This window comes from Parasteatoda tepidariorum, chromosome 8 (assembly GCF_043381705.1).
Source record: "Parasteatoda tepidariorum isolate YZ-2023 chromosome 8, CAS_Ptep_4.0, whole genome shotgun sequence".
In the NCBI taxonomy this organism is placed as follows: Eukaryota; Metazoa; Arthropoda; class Arachnida; order Araneae; family Theridiidae; genus Parasteatoda; species Parasteatoda tepidariorum.
Window position 1 is genome coordinate 12,288,234 of NC_092211.1, and position 12,950 is coordinate 12,301,183.

At 33.1% G+C, this 12,950-nt stretch overlaps 2 protein-coding genes across 2 annotated transcripts in view; one reads left to right on the top strand and one right to left on the bottom strand.

Moving 5' to 3' along the window:
- Positions 1–1,804: 1,804 nt before the first annotated feature.
- On the top strand, positions 1,805–2,176 carry LOC122269682 (uncharacterized). Its single transcript, XM_043043866.1, has one exon. It carries the CDS (start codon positions 1,805–1,807, stop codon positions 2,174–2,176), a length of 372 nt encoding a protein of 123 aa, XP_042899800.1.
- Positions 2,177–5,420: 3,244 nt separating this feature from the next.
- LOC107446100 (transforming growth factor-beta-induced protein ig-h3) overlaps positions 5,421–12,950 on the bottom strand; it is a 34,662-nt gene continuing 27,132 nt past the window's right edge. The window contains exons 10-13 of the mRNA XM_043043861.2: positions 12,749–12,916; positions 10,479–10,574; positions 7,499–7,736; positions 5,421–5,752 (exon numbers count right to left, since the gene is read on the bottom strand). Of these exons, the coding sequence (XP_042899795.2) occupies positions 5,508–5,752; positions 7,499–7,736; positions 10,479–10,574; positions 12,749–12,916 (747 nt within the window). The 3' untranslated portion in view covers positions 5,421–5,507. The remainder of the gene's footprint in view (positions 5,753–7,498; positions 7,737–10,478; positions 10,575–12,748; positions 12,917–12,950) is intronic.

The following is a 12,950-nucleotide window of genomic DNA, read 5'->3' on the forward strand; positions in this document are numbered from 1 at the left end:
AACAAAACTCCTAAAATGAACAAAATTCTAAAAACTGTGTGAAAAGTGAAATAACATGATCATGAGTTTCCTTTTTCTAAGATACTTTCTAAGAGATTTGGCTTTTTTACCCATGAAGTTTAAAAAATTTGCGAACACATATTATTTTTTTCTTACATAATTCATTTTATATAGTATAAGCCGAGAAAAATTAAAATGACTTATTTCTAAAAAAATAATTTGGCAACAATTTAAAAAATATATTTAAATGGAGCAATTAAAATGTAAATATGGTAAACGTACGAGAAACTTCACTAACGCAAGCTCATCGTAAACATCATTCACGATTTTTCATTAATTCATTTTTTGATTCGACACTGTTTTTTTTTTATTATTATTACCAATTATAAAATATGATACTTCTTCTTAATTCATCTGCTAATTTATACTTATTTTAATAAAGAGATTTGAATAAAAAAAATTTATTTAATGAATGTCAAGTTTTATAAAAACATGTTACTGGTTTGAATGTGGTTATGCATCGGCATCTTTTTATTTAATTTTTCAGTTAATTAATTCCACGATCGATTCAATTTCAGTAATGTGTATAAGCATGCATATATTCGTAATAATATAGTATATCATTATTCAATATATATCTTGATTACAAGATAATGAAAATTTAAACGGAGATACTAGTTTTGTAAAATGTATCCTCTTGAATCAAACTCATGTAATATCAAAAATGCTTATTACCCGTAGTCAAAAATGGATCTTGGTTTGGATTTGAGGGCGTCCACACACTTTTCAACTGTGCCCAGANTTTAGCGAATGTCAAGTTTTATAAAAACATGTTACTGGTTTGAATGTGGTTATGCATCGGCTTTTTTTTTAGTTAATTTATTCCACAGTCTATTCAATTTCAGTAATGTGTATAAGCATGCATATATTCGTAATAATATATTATATATCATTATTCAATATATATCTTGATTACAAGATAATGAAAATTTAAACGGAGATACTAGTTTTGTAAAATGTATCTTCTTAAATCAAATTCATGTAATATCAAAAATGCTTATTACCCGTAGGTAAAAATGGATCTTGGTTTGAATTTGAAATCGTCCACACACTTTTCAACTGTGCTCAAAAGTAATTAGTAAACAGTGCGCATGCGTCGCCATTGCATGCGTTGCTATGGCGACCGCTGCTGTTTTTCTTTTTATTTTCACTAGCAGGTGTCCGGCATTGATCGTTAAGACACGGTTCCCGGCAGATCACCGAAGTCGAGCATCACTGGCTACGGTCAGTGTGAGGGTGGGTGACCACTTGGATCAGTCTGAGTAGGGATCGAGGTTAAGCGGTATTGGTCCTCGTTAAACTGTTCTACCGTAAAGTGCTCGACTTCACGTGCTGGTCGTCGGGCTATCGAAGCGGGGGTGCCATCCCCTCTGCAGAGGATCAAAATTGTGATGGCATATCTTCGGATCATCCTCAGGGGTGTTTCCCAGACCGCCGCCAATAGCCCATCATGCAGCTCTAGTGCGACGTAAATTAACTACAACAACTTTCACTAACAGGTATTTTTAATGTATTTACATAATAATAATTTAAAGTATTTTCATATTCTTTTTATTATTAACGTATAATTACCGGCTTGACGGTGATTTCAATATACACTGAGTGGCCAAATTATTATGACCACCTCAGAGTTTTATGCGAATGAGGTATTGCGTCACAGCGCTTTGGCTAGAGGGCAAGATAACTATAACACGGGATTGCTGGGCAAGTGAGTCATGAGTTATACTGTGTTGCTTGCTCAGATATGTGGAAGAAAAGTGATTTAACTGAATTTCAACGTGGAATGATTGTGGGTGCGAGATGTGTCGGAACGAGTATCAGCAAAACGGCTGCACTTGTGAAGTGTTCTAGAGCAGCAGTTGCTAATGTGTACAAAGAATGGACAATCAAGCAAATAACCGAGTCTCAAAGTCAGACTTGTGGTCGTCACAGGGTACTGAATGCTCGATCAGAGAGGAGGCTGACCAGGGTTGTGCAGCGCAACAGGAGAGCAACAGTGCGACAAATTGCAAGTGATCTTAATCAAGGAGCAACTGTGAACGTCTCTGAGCTGACTGTTCAACTCACATTGCGCCGTATTGGGTATGGAAGCAGACGACTGATGTGGTGGTCATAATAATTTGGCCACTCAGTGTAAATATGAATACTGAAGAAGGAAAAGTATTGTGTGACGTCTTGAAACACGTACATAGGCAGGATATGAAAATCAAACCGACGACAAACATGAATTGAGACAGTCTTTGCAACCCATGATTGGAAAACAAACGAGTAATCCCGAATCACTAACTGATTACCCTGAAGCATCACCAACAATCAAATTCGAAGAATGACATCCACAAGGAGTGACCAATGCTCTAGGATGCAAACGACTGATTCTTGCTCGAACACCTTTATAAAAATAATTGCTATAAAAAATATAAATATGCTTTCCAGAAATATTTCGCCCACTGACGTAGCCTTGACCCCGGCAGTTTCTTTTGTCATCCTGTGGAAATTATAGAGAGGGCAAGGACAAAATAGTTTTTATTTTCCTTTTAAATGTGTTTCATAAATGTTTTTTAGCACATGCATATGTTTTTTAGAAATTTTGACACCCATCCTTTGACTTGACATTAATAAAAATCCCTCTTGAACCAAAACTATTGAAGTGTCCGTCAAATGGCCCACTCAAACGCGGCTATTAATAATAATTAGAAAACAGAGAAGAGCAATGCCTAGAACCGAAATAGACAATAGTATACAGCAAATGTAGACTACACAAAGTTTTATTAACATGCCTCATATCATGTTTGCATCATCATCGGTTTTAGCGCCACCTGTTCTTAATATAAAAAGTGACAAGAGCGAAATAGTTTTTTTTTTTTTTTAATGTTTCATTATTATTTTTTAGCATATGTATGTGTTTTTAAAATTTTTGACACCTAACCTTTGATTTGATATTAATATCTTTTATCTCCTTTAAACCAAAATTTTTTTAGAAAAACAATAAGTGTCCACCAAATTAGCTTCTCAAAAGCAGCTACTGATAATAATTTGCTAACAGAGGAGAGCAATGCCAATCACAGACATTGACAACAGTATATAGTAAATATTTTAACCATATTTGCATCATCATGGATTTTAGCGACACCTATGCTTGTTTGTAGTTCTATAAACATGAAGTTTGGAACCTAAAGACTGTCCGCTAACTGTATTAGGTACATTTATCAGAGTGGATTTGTAGTTTAGGGAATTTTCAGAACTATTGAATTAATTTTAAAAAGAAAAATTAATATTTTCTTAAAGCGCCGGGATAGCCTGGTCGGTAGGGCACTGGATCCATGTCCAAGAGGGCGTGGGTTCGAACCCCTTCGGCTGAAGACTCCCCATGTAGTAAATGGTGACTGATTCACGTAAAATCTGTCGAGTCACAAAGTCCTCCATGTTCCCATACCTCTGGGGGTACTGATCCAAGAGTTTCCTTCTCTTCTGGATTAGGTTCAAAATTACAAGACTACGGAGTTGAACATTAGTAGTCGTAATCCCAAAATTGGGTCGGCTGTTCAACGACGGTTATGAAATAAAATAAAACATTTTCTTAAACCGTGAGATTATGTAGAAGTAAGAAATAATTTATAGTTTAATTTCTATCATTTTGAATGCAAAGGAATTTTGTTTTCTTATTTATTAAAGTTTATTCAAGAGTTAAATTATTTATAATGGTACCTGAATATAAATTGTGTACCTTATTTCAACTGTCTCTCGTGTTCTCTTTTTAAACTTTAAATGGTCCGCTTAGTTCTCCCTTTTAACTACAAAGTGGTCATTTTCCTCCCTTTTCTTTGGCTAGAACATGTTGGGAGTTTTGCAATTTTTTCACTACTTAAGTTTTGAGAAAATTAAAAGATTAGTTTAGAATTTTTTTTTATCTCTGTTAAGAAGTTCTGCCCCCCTGCTTGATCTGTTCATCATTTCCCATGTTTACCTTTCATTCATCTCTGCAATTCTTCATTTAGAAGTCTACATTTTTTAAGGATGAAAAATACAACGATCATTTTTTTTACAATATATATAACTAATATAATTTCATGTAAAAATATTTTGTTTACGTATTAATCATAACAAAATGAAAGATTATTTGAAATTGAGAAACACTCTAAGAAATATATTTAAACCAAGGTATACAGTCCCTGGCCAAATTATTAGACGCACTATTCAGCTTTACGCACTACACAGCTATTATACAGCAGCAGTCACACACTATACAGCAGCAGATGCACTATACAGCTTTATTGCTTTTACGCGTCTGAAATCGTTTTACATTTGCCAATTGTTAATTATTGTATTGAAATGCGTTGAAAATAAATATAAATAGCAAATATATAAAAAGTCTCCTGAATAAAACCCCATTACATGTATGTTTAAATATAAAAGTATTGCATACAGACTCGTGCTAAACATGTAATTATTAGAGAACTACAGTGCGTCTAATAATTGGGTCTAATTATTATGATATGCTAATATAATACCTGATACTACAATAATTATTCTATATTTATATAATATATTGTCTAGTGTGTCCAAGCGTCGAATTTATACAATATATCGTCTAGTGTGTCCAAGCGTCGAATTTATATAATATATCGTCAAGTGTGTCCAAGAGTCGAATTTATATAATATATCGTCTAGTGTGTCCAAGCGTCGAATTTATATCATACATCGTCTAATGTGTCCAAGAGTCGAATTTATACAATATATCGTCTAGTGTGTCCAAGCGTCGAATTTATATAATATATCGTCTAGTGTGTCCAAGAGTCGAATTTATATAATATATCGTCTAATGTGTCCAAGCTTCGAATTTATATAATATATCGTCTAGTGTGTCCAAGCGTCGAATTTATATAATATATCGTCTAGTGTGTCCAAGCGTCGAATTTATATCATACATCGTCTAATGAGTCCAAGAGTCGAATTTATATCATACATCGTCTAATGTGTCCAAGAGTCGAATTTATATAATATATCGTCTAATGTGTCCAAGCGTCGAATTTATATAATATATCGTCTAGTGTGTCCAAGCGTCGAATTTATACAATATATCGTCTAGTGTGTCCAAGCCTCGAATTTATATAATATATCGTCTAGTGTGTCCAAGCATCGAATTTATATCATACATCGTCTAATTGAACCCATTGATACACGAACGTAAACAAGTGCAAACCGGTTTTAGTAGAGTAAAAACAATAAAGCTGTATAGTTATCACCTGATAATTAAGATTTTACATAGAATCTTACAGTGCGTCTAATAATTTGGCCAGTGATTGTATCTACATTTTGTTAATTGTATTTTCTTCACTGAAATTTGAAAGCACGAAAGTCAATTGTGTAATAAAATATTTATTCTATCACTGATCGGATGACTCATAAGTTAAAAAAAATGTGCAATAAATACAAAGAATGACTCTCTTCTAGAAGAAGGGCCACAAGTCCATATTAAATAGGTTAGATCTCTGCCTCTGTCTCTGGATGACTCTGTTGATGGAATGAACTAGGCCGTTGGTGGCTAGAATATCACAGTGGAGTGCACGGGCTCTTCCAAATCGAACCCTGTCTCCGATTCCCCGATGGAGCGGAAGAATACTGCCGTCGAATGTTCTGACAAACTGTCGGTGGAAGGGTGACGAATGTGGAACACCGTTGCAGCACAGCACTTCTGAAAATGGAAGGCAATTCAGTCAGTGAACACAATTTTCGGAAAAACCTTTTTTCACTAACATTAAATAATAAATTAAAAGCAAAATCATGGGGTAAGTCACGTGTTTTCTAAAGTATGAGGGATGAAGCCAGGATAGCCTGGTCGGTAGGGCACTGGTCCCGTGTTCGTGGGTTCGATCCATGTCGTCCGAAGAATCCCCGTGTAGTAAATGGTGACTGATGCACGTAAAATCTGTTGAGTCACAAAGTCCGCCATGTTCCCATAGCAAATCAATACCACGGGGGGTACTGATCGTGGATGTTCCTTGTCTTCTGGATTGGTTCAAAATTACAAGGCCACGGAGTTGAACATTAGTAGTTGTAGACCCATAAAATTGGGTCGGCTGCTCAACCACGAATATGAAATAAAATTAGATACGAGAGCTAATTGCTCGGGGAATAGAGCGTTCGCCTGCCATTTAAAATGCGGATTATGCACAAAGTAATTAATAAATTAGACAATGAAGGAGATAAAGAAATATTTTACTATGAAACAAATAAAAAACATTTAGATTTAGTCAAGAGCTCAAAAGTGTAGGAAAGAACACGAAAGAACAGAGGTAAATAAAAAGTGACTGGAATTTACAAAAGTATTTCGAAATTTTAAAAAGGGTGACTTTGTGAACAGTGTCACGACAAGAAATGTTTGTTACAATAATGTCACAGGAATGTTTTTTTAAAAAAGGGTTTATTTCCCATCAAATAGATCAGGGGTCTCCAACAGGCTGCCCGCGGGCCGCATCGAAGCCTTTTTTTGTGGCCCGCGAACTAAAATATATTAGTTTTCATAGCGGACAATTTTTTGTAAAAAATCTATAAGGGCTTAAAATACTTTTCTCGTTTAAAAGAAGAAAAAAGAAAAAAAACTAATTTTTTTTGTCATTTGTGAAATTTAACATTCCAATGGTGCAAAAAATTTATTTCTCAAGTTTTGCATCCAAGAAAATATTTATTCAAATACAAAAATAATCGTGTATGTTATTCTCTTTTTTTAATTTTTTTTTATTTTGTGAAGATAATTTAGCTTGTGCGTATCAGAAATTCTCCAATTTAGCTTTCTGAAACCACTCAGTTTGGACGAAATTTTTTACATTTTTAAATTTTAAAGTGCATAAAAGAGGAAATGAATATCATGTTTTATCTAAATTCCTTGAATTGAATATCGCATGAGCGGAGAAGGAAAAAAAAATTAATTTCAGATGCTCGAGAATTTTTTAGTTGTTGCTATAATTCCTAATAAGTCGAAAAAATTTTAATTTATCACAGAATTAAATTTGAAAGTAAAAAAAAAATACTGTCACTAAGTTTCAGATTAAGAGAAGATTCAAAATGATACGTAACAAGCATTATTTGTAATGCTTGTTATTTTGTTTTTTTTAGTGTTAAAAGAACTTTTATAAAAATCTGACGGCAATCTTTAATGTTCCTTCAAACATAAAAGAGTCCTACATAAAATTTTGATAAAGTTGTGGCCCGCCATTTGACTGGTGTTTTTAATTGCGGCCCCCGGCCTCAAGTAAGTTGGAAACCCCTGAAATAGATGTACAGTTTTAGAACTGGTAAACATTATTTTTGTTTTCGCAAGCACTAATTTTGTGCTGCTCGCTAACTAAGTAGCAAAGAAAGCACAATTTTTTGGTACCCCAACAGTTTAGAATCAGGGTTACAGTAAGCACAAGGTTTGAATTAAACGGACATGTTTTACCTGGAAGTACGTGAAGTTTCAAGATATCTTCGGCTAGTGTATTGTTTTCGAGTAGATCATCGAGTGAGCTTTCTGTCATTCTCTCGAAGGCGTCGTCGGTGGGAGCGAGAAACGTGAAAGGTCCATCCTCCTTCAGTTTCGATTCTAAATCTGTATTTTTAAGTAACTTCATCACAATGCTGTGATCCGGCATGTCTTCGAGAACTTCAGCTATACTTCCTTTGGGAGGAATCAGCACCTATCGAAAACACGAATAAACGTTATAAACAACAAATTAGAGCTGCAAAGATAATACCCAGATAGCAAAATAAGGTTTATTTTCCCTCAGCAAAACCCTTTTAATGTAAACCTAAAAAGATTTTTAATGCGGCTTACGTCCCAGAAAGCATTTAACCTAACGGTAACCTTGTCTCGGAATTTTCTCTTTTTCTTATCACGAAAATGTTTGTACTAGTAAAAACTTGTTTTCAAATAAAGTAAAAATACTGCATTTTCAAGCCTTTCATCCTGAGAAGATTAAAAATTATTTTTAAAGCATATTTTAAACAGTATACTGACTCAGATATAATGGTTACTTAGGTCCATAATGACATATTAGCTGACGTCACACTAGCGATAGGACCAAATGCATTGTCCATTAAAATTTCATGACAAGGTGGATTTTAGTCGAGCATACAAGACTTTTTGAAAAGAAACCTTATAATGACCTAGATTTAAAAAGGTAAATTTTAGGTAATAGGTAATTACAGCATGAATTTTCCGTGCGATTTAATGATGTAAAAATATCGTAAATTATTTTGAGATATATAGATTAGCTAATAAGATATCAGTTCTAGAAATTATCTGTTGATATTGTTTTATCAACTAAATTCTTGTAATTCAAAAAATTAACTTTGTTTAACACTATTCAACATCGCTAGCTTTAGGTCAAAAATGTCCCATAATTTTCTTAAGCTTTAAAAACAAAAAAAGAGGAAATTAAAAATATTACTGACCAACATGACCAAGAAGAAACAGTATTCTCCGAACAAAACTTTGATGAGAATAATTTTATTTTGATGGAAGATAAAGCATCGGAGGACAATGTGAAAAATATTAAAAAAGAACAAAACTAATTGACACGAATTCGACAAAGAACACAGCTAAATTTTCTTTTTAAACTTTAAAAAAATCAAAGTTCTAAATTGGAAGTTTTCGAACGAAGAATCTTTTTTAGTTCAACCAGCATCAAAATACGCGGAAATAATCTTGCAAAAACAAGAAAAAAAAGTTACAGCTAGTTGATCATAATCAAAAAGATACAAAAAAATGGCATAAAAGATGTTTGAGATAATATAGAAGCCAATATGCCAAAAATAAAATCACATGGCTCGAATCGTTAAATAACTATAGAATGTAATTTTAAAAAAAGTAAAAACGAAACAAAAATTGTAACACTACTAAATCAAAATTTATAATAATTACAAAAAATGAAACATTACTACGCTGAAATATCTATAATATTAAATCATTTTAAAATACATAAATCAATTTAACTGTACGTTAAAATGTACGTATTAAATTGAATTTAAAATATATTATTGCAAACTTGTAATAAAAGTAATAAATTTTAAAAGAATATTTTTTTAGTGGAAATGATTTATTCCAATAAATTACTATTTGTAATGTGGTAGTGGAAAGGCTATATTTATTAATAATTCATACATTTTTTAATTTTTGTTAATTTATTAGGTGCACTGAATTATTTTTTTTTTGTATAACTGTTGTTTTTTGCTAACTTTTATATTTGTTTTATTAAATATTTAGTTTTATTTTTTATAATTTTATTACTTTGTTTTGATTATTATTTCCACATATGTCAAAAACATACCTTATTATTCTTGTTTAAAAATTCTAAAAAATATTATTATCATAAATGTTATTCAATTTTTAAGTTATGCAATTGTTTATTAGAAGTTATTAAATTTTGCCCAAAATACCCGAAACTTTTTCCCAACTTGTTAAATGCTAATGATAAAATATATAAATGAAAGCTTAATAATCGATGTTGTAAATATTTTTTTTTTTAATTTTAAAAAATGAGTAATTTCGTCATTAAGGGTAGTCAAAGCTTATCTTAAATTTCGCCGCTAATAGGAAAACGCGAAATTGGGTATTTGCACTTCAAGAAGAAGACTTTCCTTACCCGCACACGTGACCTATGACGTCACCGCCAGCCAATCTTTAGCAACAAAATGCAAATTCAACACGTTAATTAAAGTTTAAACTATTTTTTCCACGTAAGTTAGCTTGTTAATTAACTATAAATTAATTAAATACAGAGCCGTATCTCACATCGAATTAGTTAAAATATAATTAATTCTCGTCTGCTTCTTCTACTTAACTTAGATTTATTATCTGCTTATGTGTTTTATAGTAACCGTGATATATTTCGTTTTTTGTACCTGGCAACTTCAGTGCATAATTAGTTTGTTTATGTTCCACAAAGCTTCACGCCGGTCTTTATGTTAAGTATCTGTGTAAATATATAGTGAAAGAATTAAAATCTTTGAGAAAGAATTTAGAATGTGTCACTTAAGAGGCTTGGATTACTTGAAATAGAATGGAAAGAACAGTTTCTAACGTAAGCAAATGCCAGGTTTCAACAGCCAATCAGGATAGCGATACCCACACTACATCACTTGTGAGTATCCCATCCTATAAAAAGCATTTTATATGTTTTTCAACTTACTATCATCGCCAAATATAGGAATAAGTAGCCAGCATTGCTCAGCATTCTTCTTTTTTTCGTCACGTGTTGAGTGACGCAAAAATCTGATTTATCAGACAGGTATTGGTTTCAAAGTCAGTGTGATTTTACCATTGCGAGAGCAGTTTACTTATATTATCAGTCAATGCAATCGTCCCATTGTTCCTAGTGATTGGGGGCGCGACATGGAATGTCTTTATTAAATTGCACTTAACAAGAATTGCATTTTACCTTGTTTATTTTGTGAATCACAGCACCACAGGCTTGGTTATCGTGGCTCATCAGGAAAGCACACTGTACTGTTGCCCCAGTCACAATACCGGGAAACTGAAAACACAAAAAAATGGCATCATTATTTGGTTAAACTGTATCAAAAAACTTTTTAAATTTATAACATGCATTTTAAATATTTCAACTCTCTGCATTCTTTTTTGTTGGTTAACTACTGGACTGCATAGATACTTACTGGTAAAACTTGAATTATGAATGAATTGCATTTGTATTAAGAGTTAATGAAAATAAAAAACGAATTCCAGAAAAAATAAATAATTATTATAATTTTTTTTATTTTTTTAGAAATCAGAATTCTTTTCTTCCTCTTTAAAAAACCTCAGCCATCTTTTAATGATAACTCTCGTGATACTGTGCGATTTTCTAGCCAATAAAAACGTATTGACTAACAATGGAAAACTGCGATACCATTAATAGATTTTTATTTATAGTAATATGCCGACCAGGTGGCCGAGTAGTTAGTGCGTCTGACTGCGGAGCCATTGGCCGCGGGTTCGAATCCTGCTCAGAACATGGATGTTTCTTTCTCACTCTGTGTTCTATGTCCTTTCCTCTTTGTGGGAATGTGACCCGCCCTATAAACGGGTTTGTGATTGGGTGACGTAGGCGACGCTGCTCCACCGCCGTGGCTTCGAAACAGGTGCCCACTGGTTAACGAGAAGAGTGTAGCAGTTCTGGCATTTCTGTGGCCAATGGGACAAACTCCAAGTGCCCGCCATTAAAAAAAAAGTTTTTTTTAAGAAAATATAGTAATATTTTACACTATACTATATAAAAATGATTGAACAGCGTATATGAGAGGTCATATTGTTTCAGCCTCTAGTTCTCTCATGCTTTTAGAAGGTTGGCAAAACTACCAATAACAACTACCAATCAGTTTTCATCTGTTTACCACTTTATAAAATATTTTGCAAAAAGCGTTGTAGTTGACATTCCTGATGAGGTTCCATGTATACTAAAAGCGAACAGCTGAGAAATTAGTAGTTCATTTATACTGGATTCAAAGTTATTATTATTTTTTTTCTTGCAGTTATTTAAATAAATGATGCAAATGATTTTTAATCTATGTGAATAAGTTAAAAAGTATGTAATAAGGACTTTTAAATTAAAAAAAGGAAGTAAGACACATTGGAAAGGAGTGTGCAGGGAGAGTTGTTATGGACCATGTCAACCTTCATCTTTGAAAAGTTACCCCACCATAGAATCTAGTTAACATGTCTTATATAGTAGTGAATTGGAATCGTATTTTTGTATTGGTAGATACACTGCAGTGCTCCCCCACCGGAATTATAGCTGTGATAGAATTCTATGAACAGATACTACTAAGAGATTCATTGCTGCTTTGTGAGAAGCCGGGAGAAATGTATTAAAATCACCGTATTTTTTAGTGCTGATCGTGAGACCTGTATTAAGCTCACTGTCGTGGTCGCTCCTGTGTTGCTTTTAGCAGTCGAGTGAATACGTTGTACGTTATGTGTGATCGAAACTGAGTAGCAACAGCACGAGGTGGTGGATAATGTCGCAGTCACGTGTAACAAGTCAGCTGCTCAATGTAGACAATCCTTCGAAGTAGAAGTGTTTAAATCGATGTGGAAGTTTCTGTCAAGGTAGGCGAGTTCACATCACGAAGGTTACCAATGTGGGGAGAGAAATTTTCGAAAATGTCAACATTCATCTCTGAAAAGGTACCCCATCATAGAATCGAGATAACATATCTTATATATTAGTGAATTGGAATTGTAGTTTTGTAATTTTAGATACGCTACAAGTGTTTATAATGAGTCATTTCGCTAGAATGAATAATAGGAGTGGTTCCAGTAACAGTGAAGGAGTTGCACAGTAATTTCAACATTAAATTGCAACTTTCTTAAAAAAGATAAGCATCTAAAGAAATTTGAAAACTGAAAATATAAATTTCTAAAAAAAATTCGCTATAAGGTGACAACCAGTTCGTAATAGGGAGAATAAATAGAACGTTATTTAACGTTTCGATTTTTAAAAAAAATTGTCATAGGACGAAATTAGCTGTAAGTAAACTTGGTTGCAAAGAAGCTCTACATCTCTATTTAATGAACAACGTATAAAAAAAGGTATGTACTATATGAAACCATATTTCCAACTATGGTATTAAGTATTTTTTAATAAATTTGGATATAGTTAACCATCTTTTATGGAGAACTTATAGCTTGTTCCAACCGAAGCATTCTTACCAATTCATGCAATTTCAAGTGAAGGCTATGCCCTCCCATAGTTGTAAGTTTGGAATTATCCAAGAACTTGCTGGAAGGCAGATGATCTTGCACTAGATGATGTTGCAGAACGCTTTTCAAGTACTCCGGATTATTCAACAATTCTTCTTTTGTTTCATTCGACAAGCTCTGGAAAAAACAATAAGCAATTTATAATAGAGCA

Bases quoted from the DNA above. Each gene is read 5' to 3' on its own strand.
- LOC122269682 (XM_043043866.1), top strand. From the start codon at position 1,805: ATGTGGAAGAAAAGTGATTTAACTGAATTTCAACGTGGAATGATTGTG.